The 26,684-nt window shown below is 38.9% G+C and overlaps 1 protein-coding gene across 1 annotated transcript; it reads left to right on the top strand.

Moving 5' to 3' along the window:
* The first annotated feature begins 104 nt into the window (after nucleotides 1-104).
* Nucleotides 105-26,684, top strand: tent4b (terminal nucleotidyltransferase 4B). The gene is made up of 12 exons (XM_031746600.2): nucleotides 105-1,025; nucleotides 13,202-13,325; nucleotides 17,378-17,424; nucleotides 18,660-18,780; nucleotides 19,539-19,646; nucleotides 19,926-20,054; nucleotides 20,240-20,453; nucleotides 20,881-21,007; nucleotides 21,341-21,426; nucleotides 21,837-22,045; nucleotides 22,187-22,333; nucleotides 24,245-26,684. The coding sequence occupies exons 1-12, from the start codon at nucleotides 490-492 to the stop codon at nucleotides 24,422-24,424; spliced, it is 2,028 nt and encodes a 675-aa protein (XP_031602460.2). The 5' UTR covers nucleotides 105-489; the 3' UTR covers nucleotides 24,425-26,684.

The raw sequence follows: 26,684 nt of genomic DNA, 5'->3' as shown, positions 1-26,684 counted from the left end.
TAAGGAGAATCAGACGTTATTATGTAACAAAAAAAATAGTCGTCTGTTGCGTAACAACACTGCCCGCCCCCTTTTCACTCGCTCCGCGCATGCGAAGTACAGATATACAAGCCGCCATTGAGGGACCCACGATCTGGAGGAAAGGGTCAGAGAGGTACTTCTACCAGCGGTGCCTGCACGTTTTTCCAGTCTTCTGCTACAACTTTGGCTTCAGCTACCGTTTTTAATACTTGATTTAAGCTCTTGATTTATTCGCTGTGGATGTTTTTGCGTCGAAAACTGTCTTCATCGTTACTACAAGGGAGCCTGTTGTTTTTCTTTCTTTTTTCTTTTTTTTTTTTTTTTAAAGTAGATTCTAGAAGTAACGGGCAGCAGCTATAACGAGGCTACAGCAGGCTAGCTAACGTTAGCCAGCGACCTGGCTAGCTGCACACGAGCTGAGCATTGCTCGGTGGTGGCGGGGGGGCGGTTTGCCTACAGTGTCATTTGATGGATCCGAGGATCGCCTGGTTCCAACCAGAACAACGTGGACCCGCTAACAACCTGTGGATGCAGATTTGGGAGATGACACAGAGAATTAGCTACTTGTACGTGAATAACAGCTACACTACTGTATCGAGCCCAAAAGCTAACGTTAACGGGGTGTCGGGAGCCGTCGTCGCGGAAGGAAACGAGGCACCCGATACAAAAAGCAGCGGCATCGGAGAAGCCAAGACTCAGGGGATGTCGGCCCCGATGGGGGATGGAGAATTGACAGTACAGGGGGACTTTATACCACTTGAAACTAACAGCAACCACAACAGCCGAGTCTTTGGTACGGGCGGTGTCGGTAGAGGAGGGCAGCAACAGCAAGGCAGCGGGGTCGCTGTGAGCGGAGTCACGGACGGACAGCCCCCCAAAAGAAAAAGGGACAACAAAGCTAGCACTTTCGGATTCAGTGTCATCTTGAACGGTGACAATAAAGAATATGTTGGTTACACGGGCACGCCATGGAAAGAAAGGAACTACTCAGAGGGAATTATAGGGTAAGAAAGAGTTTAATGAAGATGGAAAAGAGAGAACCTTTATAAATTATTTTACTGTATTGGACCCCTTAATGAGGGTGTGAATGTGTAACCCCAAGTAGGTGTTCACCTGCAGTATTTTATTTATTTATTTAAAGCCTAACTTGAACACTTGCATGCTGAGATGATTGAGGCTGTAAGATCCCATCCCCACCCACTTTGTCAGCTCCACCTATCGTGTTGGGCAACCATGTGCAATGTGTGTAATTGCATTAAGGCTCACTTGAGCATAACATTAAATACTTTTGGTTGAAAGGCACCTTATTTAAGACTATTATATAAGGTTATGAAAAGGTGCTGTAGTGAGAATTCGTGTGGTGAGAGTGGTGTGAGTTCACATGTCTTGGACAAAATCATATGGTATGTCCTTTGCAGTCCAGAGTTAAAAGAAAAAAGTTTGATAGTGCTCTCTGCCAATATCACGAAACACCAAAATAAGGAAGTATATTGTGGAAGAATGGCTTTTTATCCCTCCAAAGTTGCAGAGACTTAGAGAGTCGGTGTTAAGCTCTATGGTTTGCATATCGATGATCAGTTCCTTGTTACAGTCTCATTATTATTTGGATTCTACGTGGTTCTGGATAAATATTCAACACCATATGAGCCTCTGTAGTATTTAGAACGTTATAGTGATCATTTAGGGTTAAGTGATGAGTGTACCCAGTCTTGTTCTTATACGTACTCATTACTGTTGCTGGGTAAAGTTCATGTTTGCGTTCACCAACAACTTTAGGCGAAAGTGGGGAGGGAAAAAACTCCTTTAATAGAAATGAACCTTTGGAAGAACCAGACCACTTCAACTGATTATAAGGAGAGGGAAGCAAAGAGAAGGAAAATGGAGAAATGACAAACAGTACAATAAAAAGTACGTAAGTTGGTGGGGGTCAGTAACTGCAGATCAAAAGCCTTCTGCTCTTGAGCCAAACACACCTGCAGTACAAGGAGAAAGAGAGGACAAACAGTTAATGGCATTCAATGCTGGTGTACAAATGCTCAGAGGGTGAAAGATATGACAGAGGACAAATGGCAAAGGTAAAGAATAACATCATGACACTGACAAATACAAGGTGAAGGAATGCAAATCAGCTCGAAACAGGTTTGCTAACCTGGGCTGATGGTAGCTCACATCTGCTGTATGGATGCTATACTACGATTGTTATTGGCCTTTTAGTCAGTGTCACTGTGGATTTCTATTAGTCTGCGCAGTGTGAACATAAGTGCTGTTAGTCTGTGGACAGCTAAGGAATGTTTGTAGCCCCCTTTAAGGAATTAAATTATTTTCCTGTTATTTCTAGCCAATAACAGCTGTGTATTTTAACAGAGAGTGCACTGTGAAAGAAAAAGAAAATGCAAGTTAAAAGAATTTTTGACAGTGGTGTTTGACCAGCACTTATGGGTGGTCAACATGGTTATAGCATTGTTATGGCAATCAGTCTGTTTCCCTGCTTACAAACAAACCCTGCATAAAATCTGGTTGTATTTGAAATATTTATTATAGTCCTAATGCTTTTCCTTTGGAGAGGGGTCAAAAACTCTTTGGGTGCCAAAATTATTCATATGCAAAGGAAAAAATACTGGAGTTTAATGCTAACTTCAGCAGTTATTTGGTTCATAATTTCCACAAAGCAGATTCTGGCAGCTACTAAACTATATGATCACTTCATTTGAGAGACTCTCACTTGATTTACTGAGAATGAGATTTGATTCCGTAGAGGGCATGCACGTTTAAATTGCAGGGCTTATATTGTTACTCCTACTACATTTAGTCTTCTAGTATTAGTCTACAGTATTGAACTACATGATACAATGAGAGAAGAGGGCCTATATGAACTTTTTGGCTTTTTCTTTTCATTCTTGTCATTTGTTTCTTTTAGATGTGATCACTGTGGGGAAATATTTTGGTGGGTGGGGCTCTGTTTTAATATTCTTTTCTTTTTTTTTAAAGGGCAGAAGTTTGTCTCTTTCCCCACCCCTTTCTGTTAGGCAAGTGCAGACAAGCAGAACAGCCTAGTGTGGAGTTTAGTCTTTGGCTGATTCTCATTTATAGTAATATTGTAGCCCTGTGTTTGCTTAAGGACATTCCTTAGTGATTAGCTTGGCTAATACCAAAACCTGAACCTCAGTCAGAATCAAACTTAAACCACCACGGAAGGCTTTCTGTTTAACCATACTGTAGTTAATCACAGGGCCAATGTGATGTATGGCAGTACAGTAAATGTATTTCAAAGTGAACATGTGCAGAACTACTGTATATGTGAATGGTTCATTGTTAAATATCCCTTGTTATACATGTTTTGTTGCTAGGGAGTTGTAGCCTGGAAGCACACTAATGCAACACCTTGAGTCAGACAGATGGAATATACTTTAAATCAGTGGCTTTAAAAAGCACTGCTGTCATGGGTGCTAGCATTAATGGTCATGTTGTTCATGTGATCAGTATCTTGTGGCTGATTGGTTCTTGCTTAAAAAGACTAAAATTTTCTACTGTTTTTGACTGTGATAAAGATGTAGTTGCCTGGGATTTCAAAGACCTCGTCCTATTTTATTTATGTCATGTGCACATTTCTCGATTTGGCTGGGATTTTGGATGTGATACAACCACTGGTTGCTAGGGGAAAAATGTGTATTCCCCAACTGATTGGCAAGTTCCTGTGTGTCGCTAGGTGAAATTGGTTTCACCAATTTCTTTCTTTCTTTTTTTTTTTTTTTTTTTCTTTGGTAAATTCATTTTTTTGCTTGGAGCTAACTCTAAGTCCAGAAATAGTAAAACTTGAGAGGGTACGATGGTAAACTGGAAATGGAGAATGCTTGCCTTCACAGCAAAAGCTCTGTATTTTTCAAAATGTTGGTTACACCACTGAGGCACAGCTTTTACTTTGAAGGTGAACCCTCTTCATGTTCAGTTTGCGTCACAGTTTCACTACAGCTTGGAGAGTAGCTGGACAGTGTTTCTTAGACAATCAGTTATTCCCATTCAAAGTACAACTATAGCAATATGTCACCAAAGCAATCACAAGGCTGTTATTTAACCAACTGGGTGGGAAATACACTTTTCCCTAGCAACAAGTGGTTGCCAGGGGGCTAGCTGGCTAGTCTTTAGGCGTGCATGGGTGGGGATTTTAGTAATAATTTTCCCAGCAACTGCACTCAACCTTTAGCAACCACATGCAACCACATGCCTTATTCACGTGATCCTACATTGTCACTATGACAAAATGGTGTAGAAGTTATTGCCATGTGATCTGTGGACATGAGTCTGCAAAACATCAGTTGAAGTTGATGAGGTAATGACCCTCTGTCTTGAACTTTTTCAACAATTTGAATTTATAGGCTCAGTCACCAGTTTTGGTTCACAGTAAGACTGACCCTAAGTCTATTCTCATAAAAATTGGGTAATTCTAAAGATCATACCCAAGCCATGCTCATTGGTTAACCACATCTCCACCTGCACTTTTAGCGGGATGATGTTAAGTTTTGCTGAATTGAATTATGGATTTGTTGCGTTGCTTGCTGAGCTTGCAGCAAAAAGTTGAGTAGAATTCGTCTTGTCAAGTGCTGTTACAGGTGTTAGCCAACCAGATGAGCTTTATTCAAATCATCTGGTGTGGCTTTGGTCAGTCAAATCAGGTTATTAAAATATACTGAGAATGAAGTGATTGCACTTCTAGTTTGATGAACTGTAGGTGAAATGAATCCTTGTGGAGAGTCATCACCCTGTCTGTTAACAAATTTATTAGCATGCAAGCTAGCTTGTCTCAGTCCAAGATTTATTGTTGTACCTTTATAAGTTGCTGTTGCTATGACAATCATGCCAACATGACCAAAGAAATCTTGCATTACTCATTTTAAATCTTCCAAGTTTCTTCTCTGTGATTCATCTGTGATTAGTAAGAGCTATTTAAGTGAGCCATATAATAATATTGAGCAAGTGTTGGTTACACATGTTTGAAAAACTGTTCTAAAGCCTTTCATCTGCAGTCTTAGGAGAACAGCATTGTGTGCATTCTACACAGAAATTTGCAGACATAGTCTATATTGTAGCTGAGCGTTTTTTTTGTTTGTTTGTTTGTTTGTTTTGTTTTAATAAACAAAACAAAAGACGACAAACAACATAAACTGCCCACTGTGGCTACTGTTGGTGTCATTTTGGTTATTCCTTTTCTTCTTCAAGCCCTCTTCTCCTCCAGTCAGGATTCTACTGAGATCTAGTGTCTTGGTTATTTGGTTATGGGCTGTTGGTTGTGTACCCAGAATGTAGTGTAGGGATAGGCACACAAATTTTCCTTTACAAAGTGGCATAAAGCAAAAGTGGAAAATGAGCATTTCACTTCTTTTGATAAAATAACTAAAGCCACTGGTCATGCTAAACTACCTCATAGGGTGAGATTAAGTGCTCACCTATGATTTTAGGAAATGGTGGTGTATCATGAAAGGTGGACTGGGATGTGATGCACCTTTTTGATTTTTAAGAAGAAGGTAAAGAAGTCTTAAAAAAAAAAAAAAACGTAAAAAAAAATTTCTGCTGAAGCTTTTACTGGGATTCCTGTCTGGTTTTAGTCTGTCACCAGCCAAATTTTTGCCATTTTTGCCCCCCTGTGCAGTGACATGCTTTAGATTCTTTTTCCCAAATCTGTCATGTAAATGTTTTGGGTAGCAGGCGTATGTAAACCAGAGAAACACTGTTGCATTTTTGGTATTTGAAAATGGCAAAACAGAGCAATGTGGTAGTGCATTTTTCCATGGGACAATCTGTACACTATATTTGGGCATGTGGGTTGGCTAGAGAGGCAGAGGCATGTGCTTATTTGTGTTTGACGCTCCTCCAGGTTTTCTGGAACTTAAACGGTCCAAGCAAGCAGCCTGCCTCTTGATGGCAATGGATCAGTGTTTACATGCTCCACACGGCCTTGCTTCCATTAAACAAAGCCAACCCGCTTGAGTGAAACCTGAGCCCTTTCTGTCTGTCCAATAAGATTAGGAGGTTGAAGGGAGTGTTTCCACCTAATTTTCTAGTCATGTAGAACAGCTATTTAGATTCTTGATATGGTCACAGGAAATGAGTGTAGCCTGGTAGAACTGTGGCCTTTTTCTGTCCTGCAGAACACATGTTGTGGTTTTTATTGTCTAGATAATGTCTCAAGGTTCAAGTCATTTACAGCAGGGAGATGTTGTTAGAATTCAAAGTGATAGGTAGTTTTATTAGATTACAAGGCTGCATGACTCTAGTAAATTCATAATCATGATTGTTTTGGTCAGTACTGTTGTACTGTTGTGATTGTACTAAAATTGACTAAAATGGCTTTGCCCTTGACTGTTAAATTAAAACAAAACTAAAAAAAAACAAAAGGGGGGGGGAGAAGCAATTGAATCGGTGAGGAGGGTGGAGGACACATTGTGATCTGGTAGGACGTTTTATGCCCAGACTAATAGGTGTTTTGATTATATAGCTGTTCTCAAAAGGCCAAGTGCTCGTCTGCCCCAACTGTGAAAAGTTTGCTTGTGCAGACGGCCCCAGTTGGCAGTAAACTCGCATGCCTTGGGAGACCTGCACAGTAGTAACCGGAAAGCAATAGAGAGCCATAGCTAATCGCAAACCGTAGCATGCTACTGACAGTGAACTGGGTGAGAGATTATGAGGGAGCTCGAGACCAAAGTAACTGTTCATGATCCTTCCACAGATTCAACTGTGGAAATGTTGCTTTACTTCCTGTCAATTGGTAATCTTTACTGAAAGCCCTCTTCTCATCATTACTCTACCTGAACAAAATGGTGATTTGAGCTTTTAGGTTGGGGCAAAAATTCACTGCTGTAAAGTAAAAAGACGAAACCTGCTTTAAAAAATGCAAAAAGGAGTCTTTAAATGCAGATTATTTTGTTGTGAGGATTTTAAGATTGAGCTTGCTATACTACATGTGTCCATGTTTGTTTTTTGTGAGTTGAACTTAAATTTCCAAAACTAGGGAGACAAAACATCTGAAATAGCAAGTCATAGTAACAAAGACTTCTAGCAAAGGGAAGTAGTCCAGAGGCATTTAGGTAGAAGTTAAGGTATCAAGTTCATTGCATTTGAAGTTAACTGAATTTGTTTAATATTTTGGATATGTTTGTGCCTGCCCACGCCCAAGACACAGAAATGAAAGAGTATAACAAAAACAAACAACCCTCAACTCTAACCTGACCATAGTTTTCACCTCAGCTGAGGGCTCCAGTTATAGAGTACATCCCTTACAAGCTAATTAAATCTGTGGTTAATAGTTCACTAATGAGATGCCTCACCAAATTGTTTTATTACCATTTACTGCATCTATTTTTTTTTTTTTTAGATATTTATATGACCCCAGGACACCCATAGATAGTGCTTCAGTGACTAAAACTCTGTTATTGGAGCTGTGGTTCATCTAGTTTCTGCTGGCTTTGACATCCATGTCACCCTCTCCTTTTTCTTTCTCTGCTTACTGGCTGGCTGTCAGCCAAAGTGTGTAAGCTTGTAGCGAGAAAGAAGCCTTCATGCTGGTCCTATGAATACTATGTAAAACGGGCCCCCTCTGAACAGCACGTGTGGGCAGCTGGTCATACGGTCTTCCCATGTGTAGTGAGGAATGTAGTTGGGTTTTTTTTCTTTTCCTTTTTTCTTCTCTCTTCCAGTCCTGTGGAAACTTCCTGTGTTCCAGACCGATGCAGTGAACTTGTAAAACAGAGTATTTTCCAAAGAAAAGATCGTAACTGTTCTTGACTCTTGTATATTAGCAGTTTAAAAAAAAACAACAAAAAACAAGAAAAACAGCCACACAAACTTTTTATTACAATTTTCTACTTATTGCACTGTTGTAGGTTAGCTTTGCATGACTGACAGTTAAAAATGGAGCCCTATTTATTTAAAACGAGGCGTTTTAGCTCCTCTTCTTTTAAGCTGACTTTCTTATGATTGGTTGCTCATTGCGAATAGAAGGTTTGATCAGCAAATGGATGGACTTTCTATGCTAACAGCCTGGTACAGAGTTGACTATCTGAAACTGAGTGCTTAGAGCACCCTGAGTTATAGTGGTAAATAAACAGAATTCGTTATTTAAAACTTTCACAGTGATTGATATAGAGATTTTCCTGGTGACTTTTTCAACTAACATAGGACTGAAGACCTAGTCTAAAAGCTAGAAAACACACGGTTAACAATCATTTAGTTGAGTTTACACTGAGACTGCCTACATACTGTTCTTTTACATCAAAGTACTGCAAAACTGTGCTGGTTTGTGCACATGTTTACAACTAGCAGAAGTACTCCTGGATTGTATTTGATGACTAGCCAGTATTTGATGTATTTGATGACTAGTTGCACACATCCTTAATATGAGCATCAACCATTGTAACTTTATTTTATTTTTTTTTTAAACATGATGATTAGCATTATTCTCAAGCTCCAGCTACTAAACAATATCTGTATCCTGGACTATATCAGGTTTCTGGTGTAGCTATTCCTCTTTAGACCATAGCACCCTGGTACATCATTCAGGTGTAACCAGACCTGTCACTCTCAGTCAGCAGTGTGTGGGCTTTTGTGTAACTGGAGCTGTGTTGGCCCAGTGGTCAACACTTACCACCCGGATCAGTTCATTGATGAAACATTAATGAATATGCCATCTGTGTGACACTGACACGTCCACTTCAGTTTGTTCTCGTCCTCATTTAGCAATGCTGTGTGTAATGCGACTGGTTTGCCTCCAGGCATCCCCGTCAGTCCAAAGCTACTGTTGTTGAAGATGTCGTTTCATAGGCACAGCAGTGTCATGTAACACTGCTGTAGATGTGCATGGAACCCTTTGTTGCAAAGGTTGGCACAGCACATATTTCAAGCCTTGATTTGACTAAAAAAAAAAAGGATAATGTTTGAACTCGTTCTGGCTAAATATACCAACAAAAATGGTGAGAACTGTAGCATGATTAATCTGGTGCATAACTAGACTGCATTGAGCAGGTGTTTTTCAGCACAGGAATGTCTTAAAGTGGCCATTAAATATTAAATTCTAAAAGTTTGCTTCAGTAAATACATTTATTGGAGCATCCAGTAAATGTTACTCAGTGTGATGTGACAGTAACCTCTTTTTCCTTCATTCTCACCAACTTAACAGATGGCTCTCATTCACATGAACGCTTTTCAGCACCACGCCCAATCCTGCATCTCTACCCTAGTTTTTCTGTGTTGCCTCTGGTCTGTGTCTGGCCTTTATTTATTTTTTTTTTTATGTACTTTAAAAAATATTATAAAAAATATATATATATATATATATATATATATATATATATATATATATATATATATATATTTATTTGCTTTGCTTTGCTTGTTATACCTTTTGCTCTCCATGTTTGACTTGGAATTATTTTTCCAACCACCAGAAAGCCCAATTATGCCTCCTGGACAGGGTGTGTCCTCATGAAGTACTGCCCCTTTTAGGGGAATTGCATAAAAAAAAAAAAAAAAAAAAATTGCGTTTGGTTGGAGTGTACAGTCTTGTTTTCAAGTATAACTTTTAATGCATAACCTGAGTCCTTGTAATTTGTGCCAAGTTTAGTGGGGAATGAAGCCAACCAAGTTCAGGCACTCAACTCCAGCTGTGCTGTGTCAAGTCTCACCCTCACTGTCAGCAATTTGAAACTTAAGCTGCCAAGTTTTTCATCCTTACCTCTGACCTGTCAGACCTGCTCCTGTACTGAATCACTGCCTGATCAATGTTTTAATCTCTGTAGGCTTTGAGGGAAATGGTTACTCATTGCTTCCCATTTTCTATCTGTATCATATTTGTTATGCGGTTAAGAGCTCAGAGCTCTGACTCTTCTGCTGTGATAAATCATTTCAAATGTGATTTAACTGACTGGGAAGATATTTTGATTATTGTGGAGCAATATCGTGAATTTCACCGATTAGGGCACATATGTCGCCCTACCCCCCATATATACGTGACATTGCCTAATGGTGCTGGACACCTGGGGACCTACACGTTGAATTGCAGTCACCAACCAATCATTTGATAGAAAGTAAAACATTTTTAAATGTTGTTTGCTAAGATTTGTTTGAACTTTTATATTAATAATTAGCTTTTTGAGTGCGATTGGTGAATACTAGACCTTTGACTATGCATTCAGCTATCACAGAATGTTTTCATAGTTTTTTATATTTTTATAAATGAAATGATGAGTAAAAGCACTGCTTTAATTCCTCAGACCGGCACAAAGTCAATTCCAGTACTCTGGGGAGTCAAAAAGTGGTGTCAGAAGAAAATTCAACATTGCTCCTAAGCAGCTCTGCTCCATTCATATTTTATTCATACATATTGACCAAATTACACTAGAGTACAAAACATAACTGGTTTAAAATGAAGCAGCACTAATGTTAGAGGCAGCAATTGGGAATAAACATGACTGGCAACATTTCAAACACTAGAATAAGCTTGTTGGAGGAAAATGTTAGACTTCTCTCCAAGTCTCAGCTCTCTGGAAAGCTGCTCTACTAGATTATGTAACACCACAGTGATATAGGCAAGTGGGATTATGTGATAAATGGTACCAAGGGTCCTGATGCTTTCAAGTCAGGCAGGCCAGAGGACTGGGATGTAATTTGATCCTAGAAGGTGAGGCCAGAGGAGGAATTCATTATTTATTTTTAAATGTGTGCTCTCATCACGTGAAAACAAGGGAGCAGTAGTACTGTTTGCTGTAAAATGAAACCTAGTGGTGCTGTTGGTAAGTGAAACTGCTTGACATCAATGTTACGTTGAGAATGCATTTGACAGAGGTTAATTTAACTTGACCTATTTTTAGGTATCCTGAATGAAGCCATGGTGACATGTGTTCTACAAACCATGAAATTAAAAGTAATTCTTCTGTAATGCAGATTGGAGCATTTCAGTTTCTGTTTACCCTTAAATGAAACTTGGTGTGTGATTGAGGCTGAAATTTCTCCAGCGTCATTTGAGGGGTGGAGCAAAAAACCGCAAACAACCATTTACAGTCTTAGATGTCCAAAAGAAATGGATTGTATGTAGTACCAGCTTGTATTCTGTATTAAAAACCTACACTTAAGGTTATCAAACTTTTCAGAAGGAAGATGCAAACAGAAGTAACATGTTTGATGTGAAAGAAGGAAGTGAATGAAACTAAATGAAGCCATTCTGTTCACTTTATTTCTGTATTTGAGGTCAGCAGTCCAAAGATTTCTTTAAGATGAAACCATCCTTCCAGCTAATGGAAGCATCTATGTGACAGATGTAATATCAGCATGCTTTTCTGGGGAAAAAAAATTTGCTTTGGGGATCTTGTATTGTCTTTATCTGCCCATAGTGGTAATAAGTTTCCAGTTAGTATTACTTAAAAATATCATCTCCCCACAATTTTCCTTTGCATTTTCAGTAACTTGTTGACTTATGAACATTTCATTTATCACAGTTAGAACAGTAGTGTAATATTTTTAGAAATCATCCTACTTGACCCTCTGCTAATGAAACTAGAATTCCTGATTTAAAAGTGTACTTAATTTCCTAATCTAATCGTTGCTCAAGTTAAATGCCCTATGCTACTTTGATCTAGCTTCTCAAATAAGTTGATGTGCCCCTTTCATTAGTCCCATATGATGCACTGAGTTTTGGGTGTTTCATAAAACTGTCTTAATTAATAAAATAGGAGTGCCTACTTTATAATTCATTATGATTATGATTATTGTTATTATTATTTTAACTAGCCACCTTTTTGTGTTTAGATTAACTGTTAGTTTGTACACACAATGTTTTTGTCCAGCAAATCAGGGGTTAGTTTGAGGACATCAAGATGGCATTTGCCTAAAGGGGGAGAGAGTTCTGCATTGTAGGTACAGTTAAGTTTCTGAAAACGGGAAACAATAAAGGTGAGGCTCAGTTTCCTTAGCTATCAGTTGAGGAGAGCTTGATGTATAAAGCCCCAGTAAGCTGACACACACAAGCTCTTTGGAGTGGAATCTAAACAACAGTCAGCATTACCAGCTGTCATATGCTTTCTTTACTTTATTTTAAAAAAAGTGGTGTCACTTGTCTAATATGAATTGGTTAATTTTGGCCTAACTTGTGTGTCAATTGTCTGCACACAAACCTGTCACTCCTTATATGTGTATGTAGACATGACTGGTCAGTGAAAATGTCAACACACGTGGACAAAGTGACCAGTTCCAAGGACAAAAGCTTAGCCCTTACTACTTTTTCCCCCTTTTTTTCTTTTAAACAGACTTATGCACTGTAGAGGTTCCTGTTGTTTTTACGCTGCCTGATAGTTTACCAAATATAAATAGTTGGCTTTAAACTTAAAACACTGCTAGTTATGTTATGTTTGGAAGACTAAAACTTGCATGCTATTTGGAGGAATAACACCCAGATATTACGTGTCTCAGAACACCATTAGGCAACTCGTATGCTCTGTCATAATATGAAATTCAGTCAAAACATTTTTTTTAGAATGATTGTACTGATAAGCATGAATTTATTTGCCAAGGGAAGGTCGAGTCTTTGGTTCCAGCCTGCTGAGTTGTCTTTAATTTTTGGCCTGCTCACTGTAAAATGTACATGTGCATGAATACAGTGCCCGCATCTTCTAAACAATTGTCCTTGCAAAAACTGTTCAAATATTATAATAATTTACCTGGAGATCATACTCTCGTTTGGATTTTCAGCAACTAAAGCTTATATGCAGAAGCATTGCTGCTAGTTATATCCTTTTCTTGGCATTACATATTTGCAATGCTAATGTCAGAGGATCCCAGAATGGTCCAACCCAATGAGAGAAATTTTACCTTTTGTTTTTGGCATTAGACTTTTACTAATGTATTTTTATTATTATTATTTTTTTTATTGACACAGAAATTTATATTGTGGTGGTTTCTGCATTTTTATTTTCATTCTTTGCCTCTACTTAACTGGTATATGGATTTGGATGCATATGTCCTAAATGATATATTATTGTACTGTCACAAACAACCAGATGGAGTAAGATTTCATGCAGTTATGACTAAACTTTAGATTTTATTTTTATTTTTATTTTTTATAATGATACCTTATATTTTTAGTTTTATTTTGGTCTGGTATTCTTTCACTATTTTGACAGCACTGTTTTGTTTTCTACAGGCTACATGAGGAGATTATAGACTTCTATAACTACATCTCCCCACGGCCGGAGGAGGAGAAAATGAGACTGGAGGTGGTGGACAGAATCAAGGAAGTCATCCATGACTTGTGGCCAAGTGCTGAGGTATACTTTGTTCTTAAACCCCAAAGACTGCAAAAGTTTTTTTTTAGGCAGAATGTTGGTTTGGATATTGAGAGAGATTTATTTGGAGAAAAAAAAATCCACTTGTGGGGTTTGTCAGTGTAAGCACCACTTCAGATTAGAGCAGGGCGATATGACCAAAAATATTTATCACGATATATATTTGAAAATTTGCGATAACGATATAACTGACGATATAACTGACGATATAATTGACGCTAGACAAAATACTTTACAACTCCACAACTTTATTAGTGCAAAAAAAACAAAACAATGTATTTTCACTTAAACAAGCAGCTGTTTTTTATGTGCATTAAAGTTATATAAAAATGTAACGGTGCAAATTCCTTGCTGACAGTTTAACCAAAAGGCATTTCCAGTGGAAATTGGCCAACATATCCTCAGCATAACCATGTATAATATCCACAAAACTTAAAAAGAGGTTATACACACACAATACGGTAATATTATGTTGAAGCACAGTATGTATCACTCCGCGAGGCTCCTGCCTACGATAGCCGTAATTAGGGCTGGGTATCGTCACTGATTTCTAGAATCGATTTGATTCAGATTCACAAGGTCCCGAATTGATTCGATCCACGATTCGATTCGATTCGAATCGGGGAAATTTTGCCTCAGTTAGAAATATTATAATTCTGATCATGTATCAGTACATTTCCATATTTTTATATCTATAAAAAGAAAGCTGACACTTGCGAGACTTTATAAAAAGTGTAAGCATCACAGCAGATGCCTTTGTGTCAAAGTAACTGAGGATAAAACACAGAAAAACATGAAGGAGACTTTCCTTGCCTGGGATTTTATAGCAGATAACCTTAAAAATATTCTGCAGTAGATCAAAAACGAAAGAAAGTCATTAATCAACATATGAAAATTACCTGATGCTGCTGAAGTGAAGCAGAGCAAAGTAACAGATTTGATTAGAGACACAGCTAAGCGTTTTTCAATTTTGCATGAATTTAAAAAGTTTAAGTTTGTTCAGTAGCCTATTGAACAGCAGAAATGAGGCTTTCTTTTTGGAAGTAAGTAAAAGGAAAAAAAACAGCGGCCCACAGCGCTGTAAACAACGGAAGACTTGATTTTTAGATGGGAAACTGTTCTTGAAGTACAGAGAGAGAGAGAGAGAGACAGCGAGCTCTGCATTAAGTGTGATTGTGGTGGAAGCAAAACAGCAAAACTAAGAAGGAATTCATGACGATGTTTATGTGAAGCGAAATGTGAAGCGTAGTTTGGATCTTCTTTTGCTGCTGGTTCAGTCAATATTGTTTGGAGAGAGATAAAAACCTGCAGTTTCTGAATTTAGCCCAAAAAGGGCGTAAAAACAAAGCGAGGACCCGCCGGCAGATCAGAATCAGCGAGCTGTCTTCTTTCAGCCCCGACCGTGTCCATGCCGTCGGGTGAGAAAGCCACATCTCACTGATTCTGATCGTTGGCGGGTCCACGCTTTGTGTTTACGTCTTTGTGCAGAATCCCTGTACCTGCTCTCATTTACTATTTTAGCTGTTTTGTGGTTGTTGAAATTTTGTGAGGTTTAACCTGAGATTCTGGCATTTCGGGCAAATAAAATTATATTTAAAAATCGATTCAGGGTTTTTAATGAATCGATTTTACCTTATCCAAGCTAGAATCGATTTTAATCGATAAATCGATAATCAAAACCCACCCCTAGCCGTAATGCTCCGACAATCCATCAAGCTGTGCGGGTTCGTAGCTTAGCAAAGTCGTACTAAAACATTTGACAGATTTTCGAGCGCCGTGTACCACATAAAATCGTTTCGAGGTCAGTAAACACAACCAGAATTCATACATAAGGCACACGGGATTATAAGGGGCACTGTCGATTTTCAGAAAAATCAAAGGATTGATTTTAAGTGTGCCGTATTTTCCAAAAAACACGGTAATAAAGACGGCCCGCTAGCATGCTCTAACAAAAATAGTGCTTTGTTGTGTATCTGACGGACGAAAGCTAAACCAGTTCCACACCACTGAAGTTGCAGCATTTTTACAAACCAATTCTGGTTTATCCGTTTCATTCAACGATCTGCTTTCGCCGCCATGCTTTTCCGCCATGTGCGTATGAAAACAAAGGCACTGCGCATGCGCATTTTACTCATATTCTATCGCGATATTTCATTTTCCTATCGTTGCTCAACATTATACCCGTATTACCGTGAATGGTATGATATGGCCCAGCCCTACTTCAGATTATTAGCTTTAATCTGAAAGCTATCTAATGTCTATTTGACCGTATCTTATTTTATTTTTTTGCACAAATACATGATTTGTAACACAGTGAAAACCATTAACATGCTTTCTTAAGTGAATTTTAAGGAAGTGCTTAAAAGGACAGTTTCTGCAAATAGCTTTTATTGCAAAGTACTTCGTGGAAGATAATGAATCAGTATGATCAGCTGCTCTCCAGCTAGTGACTCATGCTGTGGACCAACTCCACCATCTTGGATGACAGCTGACTGCTGTAGACTGTTTTGCTCTAATGCCTCAACGTAGCAGCACATGAAGTGGTTCTTCACCTACTGCATGGTCTGGCTCTATCTTGCATAGAATGGATTATATCTTCCACATTGGTTGCTTTGGGCACTGCCACAACATCATTATGCCCGAACAGCTGCAGGTAGCCGTCCTGCATTAAGTGTGATTGTGGTGGAAGCAAAACTAACGTCCTGCATTATTGTTCTGTACGATTGTTGTCACCACTCAAACAATGCCCAGGTGATCTGTCTAAAAGAAACCCTAAAGTCATAAATGCTGACAGAGACCGAGCTCTATGGCCACACTACCTTTGACATAGTGGTCTCTGTAACTTAGAACTGTCAGATACCAGTGTTGGTTTACAATACTAATCAGGCTGTTTGTGACGTAGCTAATAGCTACAGGCGTCAGGCTTTTATAAAGCATTCTGTTTTCTGTTATCTCGCAGCTGCACAGTACTCTGTTTGGGTCATTTTATTACTGCCACCTCAGGCGTTATTGTACCTGCTGACTTTGATCCTGCTGATAGAGCAGTGTGCTTCAAAGTGTGTCTGCCCTGGGCATAGCAGCTCCTAAATGAGGAGCACAACACTGTCCCAATTGTGGTCAGCTTTATTTTATTTTATTTATTTATTTTTTCTCCACCATGAAGTGAGCAGGAGCAGTGTTGTCATCTGGTCAGTGTGATGCCTGTTTAATTAGCTTAGATGCCAAGAAGTCCAGCAGTCAGGCTGTTGTTGTACCAAATTGAAATCTTGCCAGATAAACATGTAGGATTGTCTCATTCAAAAAGCACCAAGAAATGTTAATGGTATGTATGCAATAACTTGGCAGTTATTCACCACACTTAGGCCACAAGTAAAAGTGTTACTGGAGATTGCCAAACTGGGATCAAACAACTCTTTTCACCTTCCTAACCACCTATAGTTACCTCACTATTCACAGAAATCTTCAGGAACTACTATTCATTCATTCGGTCATGGCTCTACACTAAGCTTAATGCTCTGCATGTGACAGCCCTGTAAACCAGAGTTTATACTTCTGGGTTATAGTGGAATATGTAGAGGAGGTTTAAGGGAATTAAACGTGGGCCATGGCTTAATTCTATTTGTGTAGCGCTCTGAGAGGTTAAAAGGGAAGGTTGAAGATGTATTTTCATTAACAGAGTGCAGGTCATAAGATTAGTAGCTAAAAAGGCTGTTGTTAATGCAACAACTGTTCAATTTGTGTAAGCCTGCCACTAATTCACTGCTATGTTGAGCTGTAAAAATATATTTGTGCATGCTGTAGAACAGGTTTTTGTTGTAGTCAATTGTAGCGTGGGAAAATCAAGGAATGCTATCATAGTGCTTGTTTCAGTTTGTCAGCAGGGTAATCCATGTCATGGTTTTTCAGAGCTATAAAGGTGTGTAGAGGTTTAAAGAAACATTGTGATTAAAAAGACTTTTGTGGGATGCTTTATCTGCATTTCTTATCCAAAACAAATATCTACATGTGTGTAACTGCTTGTCCTTTATCTTCAGGTTGAAGTGTTTGGGAGTTTCAGCACTGGTCTTTATCTGCCAACAAGGTGAGCTATGCAGCATTCATCATTTTTGCCAAACTGTAACTGAACTGGCTTATTAGCACAGTTACTTAACTCGCCTATGGAGAAAGTACTCTGTCTAGCTAGGCTTTGAGGGTCATGTAGTTTAGTAATTTTAGCACCACTGATCCTGGAGCTCGTAAAGGATTTACTCAGAGTGGCTCCCCGCTGCTGACAGACAACAAGAAGACAACAACACCCCACCCCCCTCAACACACAGGCAGGCATGCCACCTGCATTAGTGAACTCTTAACACCATACTGAGCGCTTTAAATGGGCTCAGCTGTTCATTAATGCTTGATTTTTCAGTGACTGATTTCTTTGACAATTTTGGATCGTTTCTAGAGTTACTCAATACAAACATGACTGTTTGTATTGAGCTGCTAGAGTCGAGTATTTTGTTGTGTGGGAGTGTGTGTGAGTGTGACATGGCACTGCTGACTTAATACATATTGGCTGACTCTTAAAAGGCTCTGTCAGGAGCTGCACATTGCTTTTCCACAAGAGGGAACCAAAGCCATCTATCTGCAGTTAGCTAACACACAGGATAGGTTTAAGGTGGACCACTTGTACTTTTCCTTCACATTTGTTTTGTGTATGCAGTTAGTGATGGAGGCTCATGTTCAACATGCTCAAATTTTGAAATGATGTCACGATACAAGTAATTCTTCTGAGTCACACATTTGGGCTTCACACGTCCACACCCTGCTTGTAATGCTCAGCAGAGACTGGACCACAGTTTGAGAACCCACAGCCTTAAAATTATTTTTGAACTGCAGGGCTAAGACAGGGCAGTATAAGACAGATGAGGATTATATAAAACTTTTGTGTACTTAATTACAAATTATGGAACAAGTGAACTTCAAATACAGCTGGTTTATCATATAATACCTGTTGACTGGAGTAGAAAATTTTAGCCAAATCACGCCATACTCACTTGTAAAGAGGAACAATGTGCAGTGTCTTTATGTGCGACAATAACTTTCAGCTGAAGTTATTTTAGTTGTGCGCCTAATGTAAAGCTGCATTGTTTTTAGTCTGTTTAGTGAGGGTCAATATTTTTGTCACATGACAAACTTGAGAGTAAATGTTTTGCTGTGAAGATAAACCAGAAATGCTTCTGCGTTGTTGGTGTTTTTTGAGGCACTCGTATAGAATAGTTGGATTACAATACCTTTTTCTTTTTTCTTTTTCTCCTCTTCATTTTCCCCTCTCAACAGTGACATTGACCTGGTAGTTTTTGGGAAGTGGGAGTCACTCCCCCTCTGGACTTTAGAAGAGGCGCTCCGAAAGAAAAATGTTGCAGATGAAAACTCCATCAAAGTTTTGGACAAAGCCACAGTAAGACTTACTTCATTTCAAAAGTTTTCTTCTGTGTTTAGAGGTATAAATTTGTAAAGCCACAACCTGTGGAAAAAGCAAACATGGAATCATTGCAAGCTACTAATTATCTGCAATAAATCAGATTCATGTAGAGCAATTCGCCTTAGTTTTCAGTGTCTTCAATTCAGGCAAGCAGCTGTATAAAATCACTGATGACGCTGATAAGCATAGTTGTCTTATTATAGTCAGGCATGTGTACAGACATGCACATGAAGAGAAATGCCAGCATCAGAACTTTGGTATGCCTCAAGTGTTTTGTTGCTACAAATGACAGAGTACATTTCATCCAAACTAAAGTGATGTGGTTCTAGCAGTGGCACAGTATGTAATGATCTTGAATCGAACATTGTCATTCATATCACATCATTTTTGTCTTTTCAACCAATTCCAAAAGTTTAATTAACGTTCTGTGCTTTATTAATATATTTGTCCTAACATTTGGGTTTATACCACCTCAGAAGATTTAATAAAAGCCTTTTCTGCTTTGCCACTGTCGCTTATTGGGGTTCTTGAAAAGCCGATAAGCAGTTGAAAGTGAATATCAAGTGGATTTTAGTTGAGGATTAGCAGTTGTGTATGATTGCATGTGAGCATGTTGTTTTCACACTTACAGACACACTTAGACACAAAGCAGTTTATAGGTGCAGATTTAAAATATAAAGGTCTTTTAGAACAAGTGTGAGGGATTTGTATCTGTGTGTCACGCATGTTCCCAGGTTCCCATCATTAAACTGACAGACTCTTACACTGAAGTTAAAGTGGACATCAGCTTCAATGTGATGAGTGGAGTGAAAGCTGCACGTCTCATCAAGGAATTCAAAGAGGTACAGTTTACAGTACAGTTTCTGTTCAGTGTATTTTAATTATGATCCATTTTTCCCCATGTATTTTTCTGTATTAACACCTGTAAGGCTGAGTCCCTTCTTTTAAAGATGTGTACATTGTTTGAGTACTGTTGTAGTTAGAACTTAGTCTGACTACAATAATCACCCCGAGGTCTTCCTGAATCCTGAAGATTTTTGCTTCCTCGTGAGGGTACTTTATATAAAAATGTGTGACTTTCAATATACAATATAATAATCCCTATTGTCTTTATCCTGTAGAAATATCCTGTGCTGCCTTATCTGGTCCTGGTGCTGAAGCAGTTTCTACTGCAACGGGACCTCAACGAGGTTTTTACTGGTGGAATTGGCTCCTACAGTCTCTTTCTCATGGCTGTGAGCTTTCTGCAGGTTGGTTCTGTAGTTTAAACCCACCCGCCCCCTGTTCTGAAACAAAATACAAAGACTACAAATTATAAAAACCCTTACCTGTGAATAAAATGATCAGAAATTTGCATTTTAAACTGAGAAACTAGAATTGCAGCTAACTTACTGATTTACAGTACTTCTAACAGCCACCTGTACTTTGTTTTCAGCTTCACTACAGGGAGGATGTGTTTGGTCTCAACATCAACATTGGTGTTCTGCTCATTGAGTTCTTCGAGCTCTATGGGCGCAACTTCAACTACCTGAAAACGGGTATCAGGATAAAAGACGGCGGGTGCTACGTTGCCAAAGATGAGGTTCAGAAGAACATGTTGGATGGCTACAGGCCCTCCATGCTCTACATTGAGGACCCACTGCAGCCAGGTAGAAATTGTTCTAATTCCTCAGAGGTGCCTTTGCTACACAAACAATGTGTAGATAAAACAAACAAACAAACAAAAAAAACTCCACAAAGTCCAGAATGATCGTCAGTATTATATTAGCATGACTGTAAAAACTGATGCTTCAGTCTGACTGTAATGTCACATACTGCAATTAAGTGCTCATTAATTTTTTTGCTTCAGACTTGTAGGGACATCAGTGTTATTTTAACCAAATGTAATATATAATTAAGGTGAATAATTATGAAACAGAATGCAAGTCGTTAAAGCCACACATTGTCAAAAGATTAAACACAAAACTTGAAAAGTAGAAAGTGGTGTTGTCATTAAACGGGTAACGTGGAATTGAGAATTCTTCATCGTATTGGCGTGTTGGTAATGTTTATTACCTTCTGTCTTGTGTCCAACAGACAATGATGTTGGCCGCAGCTCTTACGGTGCCATGCAAGTGAAGCAGGCTTTCGACTACGCCTATGTGGTGCTCAGCCATGCCGTGTCGCCCATCGCCAAATTCTACCCCAACAATGAGAGTGAGAGGTAAGGAACAAATTCAAGAAACTTGCGAGGACTTGTCTAATGCTAATTTAATTTCTTAATACTGAAATTTTCATTCTTTGGACTTAAACAACTGAGACAGTAGTATCAGTGAATGTTTTGATACTGTCACATTCAGAGCGGAGGGTTATCAGCACAAACAAGGGCTTCTTACAGTTTATCTTCAGTCTGTGAAATGATATGTACATTCTTATACTTATTAGTTGTTGTAAGAAAAATTTTTGTTGCTTGCTACACTTGATGCACACAAACTCTAATAACATTTGTATTCAGACTGCTGTTTTACATGTATTTCTCTCTTGTGTCCTATCACAGCATACTTGGCCGGATAATCCGTGTGACTCAGGAAGTGGATGACTACAGAGAATGGATCCGAAAAAAATGGGGAAGCCCACTCAACAGTATGTTCAAGTTTCTCATGTGTTTGAAAAAAGTAACTGCAAAGTAACTTTGACCCACTAAAGATCAGCAGTTCACTGTCTGCTGAATATACTAATAACTCAAGACTCTAGACCAGGGGTGCCCAATCCCAGTCCTCGAGAGCTACCGTCCTGCAGCTTTTAGATGCATCCTTGTTCCGACACACCTGAATCAAATGAATGGCTTGTTATCAGGCCTTTGCCAAACTTGATGGCACGCTGAAGAGGTAATCAAACCATTTGATTCAGCTGTGTTGGAGTAGGGATGCATCTAAAAGCTGCAGGATTGTAGCTCTCGAGGACTGGGATTGGGCACCCCTGCTCTAGACCAAATGTAATCTTTACAGGCTTAATGTGTTCACTCTGCATTTGTCTTTTCCCGGCTTCTGTAGAAAATGAAGTCACATTGTTTGAATCGCAGCAGCTTGATGAGCGCAACAACAACGTTCCAGATGACGACGATGATCCTGTGGTGGCCGTACTGTCAACTCCTCTCAGCAAAACCTCTTCCAACTCTTCTTCCCCGTCACTCCGCTCCTCTCCCTCCTCCTCCCCACTGTCGCCGTCTTCCACATCCTCTACTTCCACCTCAAGTGATGGGGTCAGTCCTGTGGCTGCATACGGATTTCAAATATGACATTATTGCAAATATCTGTAACACTTAAAGCTTCCTAAGAAAGATTTATAGATGACAAAATATTTTGAAAATTATATTTGGTAACAAATTTTGTCCCCCACCCAGGACTCTGATAGTACACCTTGTAAGACTGCCAAACAGCAGCCCAGCCGAGGATCCAGCGCTCACAGAGAAAAGTCTGCTGTTGTCAGCAATCACAGAACACAGAGCCACACTACCAGCACTCCACCTGGAGGCAACAAGGGAGGAAAGGTACTCACAGCTTCACATTAAATTCACACATGCATCTGAAGATACCACAGACGTATCAATCTAACTTTTGACTAATTGTGATAGTTGTTAACCTCTTTAAATCAAGGATTTATCTTATTGAGATTTTTCTAAGACGAACACACAGATACAGTTTAAGAGCAAAGATTGAGGAACACATAACACAAAAAGAAATTATAAAGGTTTGTATGTTTATAATTTGTTTGTAGGTTTATAGCTTGCAAGAGGAACTACAGATGCATAAATATAACATTTTAACATTTCAATTGCAAAATAGAATGCAACTTAATGTTTTTGGTGTAAAATTTGTGCAATATTTAAGAGCAATTGCTAATGTTAGAATGCCCTGTGCTGGTAACTGCTGGATAACTTTTATTTGTAATTATTTTTTCTGGATAATGAAAAGATTGCAAAAGAAATGGAGAAGCTTTTCTGGTGTGCTTTTTGTCACATTTCTGCACCATCACTCACAAGTTATATTGACACTGTACAGCGGGTAAAATATTGAACACATCACCAATTTTCCAAGTAAATGTATTTCTAAAGGTGCTATTGACATGAAATCACCAAAATGTTGGTAACGGCCCATCTAATCCACAATATGCAAAGAAATTAAACCATAAGAAATGACATGAGGGGGAAAAAGTATTGAACACATGAAAAAAAGTGAAGTGCAAAAAGGGATAGCAAGTCATGACTCCACCTGAAATCTCGGCTCTCGCAAGACCTTTGCAACCTTATTATTGCAAAACACACAGATGGCATTAGTTACAGAAGAATTTCTAAACCGAAGGTTCCAGTGAGCACTGTTGGGGCCGTAATCCCGAAGTGGAAAGAACGTAATTTCACCATGAACCAGGTGCTCTGCAAGATTTCAGGCGGAAGTGAAAAGAATTATTACAAGAGTTGTCCAAGAGCCAATGACCACTCGTGCAGAGCTACAGAATGACCTGGAATCAGCAGGTACAGTTGTTTCAAAGAAAACAATAAGTAACGCACTCGGCCTTTAAATGATGAAGGAAAAACTTGTTGAAGCGCATTAAAGTTTACTGAGCAACATTTAGATAAGCCTGTAAAACGCTGGGAGTATATAGTCAGGTCAGATGAGACAAAAATTGAACCATTTTAATGCCATAATGCACACAATGTCTGGAGGTCAAAAGGCACTGCATATTACCCCAAAAACACCGCACAAACAGTGAAGTTTGGAGGTGGGAGCATCACGATATGGGGCTGTTTTTTCAGCATATGGGACTGGAATGCTTCATAGAATTGAAGGAAAGATGAATGGAAAAATATACCGACACATCCTTGATTAAAAAAAAATCTGCTGCCATCTACCAGGAGGGTGAAGCTGAAACGAGGGTGGATGTTTTAGCAAGACGATGATCCCAAACACTGCTAAGGGACCTCTCAGTTGGTTTCAGAGAAAGAAAATAAAGCCACTAGAATGCCCCAGCCAACCTGACCTGAATCCAACTGAAAGTTAATGTAAAAAAATAAAAACAATAAAACTTCCCAAAAAAACTAAAGGTCAGAGTTCATATAAGGGAACTTTCAGATTTTGAAGACTGTTTGTTTGGGCCAAAATCACCACCGCAGGAGGGGTCTTGAACAAACAAAGGCTTTTGTACAAAGTATTAAATACATTTCAGTAAGTGTGTTCAGTACTTTATCCCTGTGTCTTTTCTCATTAGTATACATAATTTATGGACATCTGTCGTTTGACTTCTTTGCATGTGTGCATTGGATGGGTTGTTACCGACATCTGGTGATTTCATGTAAATAGCACCTTTAGAAATACATTGACTTGAAGTACCTATTTTACCTGCTGCATGTCTACGGAAATTCCACCACTATTAATAACTAAATGTTTTGTCCTCTGCCTCCAAGGCCAGGATGTCTCGTTCTCACCAAAAGAGTGGCCATCATGGGCAGCAGAACAACTTCTCCGGTGGCAAAAGCCATCCGAGCAACAAGCCACACCACCACCACCACCACCACCACCAGCAGGCCAGCAGCAAGAGGAGGAAAAATGTGCGAGACTCAACACAAGAGGATCTTTACAGATAGGGTTAATTTTGCTAGCATCACCCCACATCCCCCTTCCTTTTCTGCAACTGACTGTCATGTCTCACTTCTGCTGCCAGACTCGAGCCTTGGGAGACTACTAGTATTGAAACATCGTCTAGAACTCTTTCAATCTGGCTTTTCAGGGTGACGAGCAACAACCTCTAGCAGGGAGGAAAAACTCACAAAGAGAATCGTAATTGGAAACGGACATAATTTCATGGACTTGAACTGAAGTCACAAAGGGTAAACAGTCAGTTTCCAGCTTCCCAACAGCTTCTTGTAAGGAGTGGGGTTTTTCTTTCCATAGCCACCACCTACACAATATGCCTCTTGCGCCTCCTGCTGTACAGGAATGGACAGGCCAGGTGTGTGGAATCAGCTCTGGAGCAATACCTGGAACTGCTGGCTGGAAAATAGGATCAAAGGTTTTAAAGAAAAATGAAAGTATGCAAATGGCTTAAAATGTACAAAAAAAGTTATGTTGAACAGAAAATGTGTATGAAGAATTTTTTTTTTTTTTTTTTTTTTTTTTTTTAAATGATGGTCACTTACAAATGCAATCAGTAAGAGTGGGGAAATAACTTATGCATGATATGTTTTTAGTTGATTTAAATTGTTTTGTTATGTCTAAACAGGTTATACAAAGATTTGTACAAAAAAAACACAAAATAAGCAAAAAACTGTTTAAAAAAAAATCACAACTAAGAGGAACCTATTTCGTATGACATTTTTACAGACAATTTGAAGTCGTATAAACATGCACATTTTGCTCCCGCTGCTTTGGGTCCCATTGCCAACAGAAATCATCAGCATCTAGTTTTTCTCCTGTTTGCTTTCGGAGTGTGCTACAGTGTTAACAGTTAGCCCTGAGTGAGCCTTTGCTCACAATACAGCCCTATAGATGAGCAGAGGGAGCTCGAGTTCTCTTATCCAGCTCACTCACATCAGTGTAGAGGCTTTAAGACTACAGGTTTGAAACGTATAGGGCGATAATGGGTTTTATGGGGGGGGGGGGAGAGACACAAAAAATAAAAAAAACAAAAAAACAACAAAATCCTACACTTGAAAACGTGTCATCAATGCGATAATAATCTGTTTCTCTGATAATTTACAAACTACAAAATCATTTGTATTTGTTAAATGTATTTATTTTTTTATTAATTGTATGAACATAGTATGGATCTATGTGTTTAACATTAGAGCCCATATCTTTGAGTCCTATATTTGAAATGGGATAAGTTGTCGGGAGGTGGGTTGGGTCGGGCATGTTAGGATACAGGAAGATGCCACCTTTTTATTGTTGTACTACTACTTTTTCTTTTCTTTTTTTTTTTTTTTTTTTTTTTTGTTTTGTTTTTTTTTTTTTTGTTCCACTGACAGTTGAGTGACCAAGTTACTTTGAACAATTTGAGACCATTTTACAAGTCATGTGGTGATAATTTTGTATTAATGTGGCTGGTCTACCTAGTTTAAGAGAGACTATTTGTTTTACGGTTTATAAATCAACAAGACCACTTCTGTCATTGCAGTACAGCAACTAACCTGTAGGTGGAGTTACTGCTCCAAGTCTTAATCCACAGAGTTTGGGCTTGTATACTGCATTTGGATTTTTTTTTCCTTCATTTTTTTTCCTTTTTTTTGTGTTTTTGGTTTGTGTGTGATTGTGATTGACATAAGCTTGGTGTCTCGTCTGAATAGGCAGCTGCACATAGCAAACTTTCAACTTAAACAGTTTTTCTAGGAGGGAGTCTCACACCGAAGCACAGTGCAGTCCCCTCGTCATCTACCTTTCTCAGATGTGACAAGAATCACCCACAGTAAAACAAGTAGCCAGCAATAACCACCACCTCATGTTATAGAATGCTACTCCACAATGACTACTGTAGCGACACAATGTTATGCTCGCCACAGAGCTACGTTATGTGTTTAGATGGAGCAGGATCAGGACACTTTTAAGTCAACTTACTGTTATTTGATGTTGAATTATTTAAAAAAACAAAAAAAAAACTACAGTTCCACTACCCTCCCAACACCTCACTCGTCCTCAAGTACTACAGCTGAGGTTAAAAATGCAGTATAACAGCGCTGGTCTTGTGGTCGACAGACAAGGAGAAAGGTGAATCAAGTTGTGCCATCTGAATGTCCACTGACCATGTTTCTTCACTGCAGGAAAGCTTTGACCCCCCAACTGTACTCATTTGAAATGTTTTTCTGCAGCTATTACAATCCATGCAATAAAGACCATATCGTTAAACCATAT

The sequence above is a fragment of the Oreochromis aureus genome, linkage group 1 (genome assembly GCF_013358895.1).
Source record: "Oreochromis aureus strain Israel breed Guangdong linkage group 1, ZZ_aureus, whole genome shotgun sequence".
NCBI lineage: Eukaryota > Metazoa > Chordata > Actinopteri > Cichliformes > Cichlidae > Oreochromis > Oreochromis aureus.
Note: the sequence above shows the minus strand (reverse complement) of the source record. Positions and strands in the feature narration are given on the sequence as shown.

Bases quoted from the DNA above. Each gene is read 5' to 3' on its own strand.
- tent4b (XM_031746600.2), top strand. From the start codon at position 490: ATGGATCCGAGGATCGCCTGGTTCCAACCAGAACAACGTGGACCCGCT. The intron at 19,647-19,925 runs GTACAGTTTACA...TTTATCCTGTAG, and splicing joins TCATCAAGGAATTCAAAGAG to AAATATCCTGTGCTGCCTTA. The intron at 21,008-21,340 runs GTAAGGAACAAA...GTCCTATCACAG, and splicing joins CCCAACAATGAGAGTGAGAG to CATACTTGGCCGGATAATCC.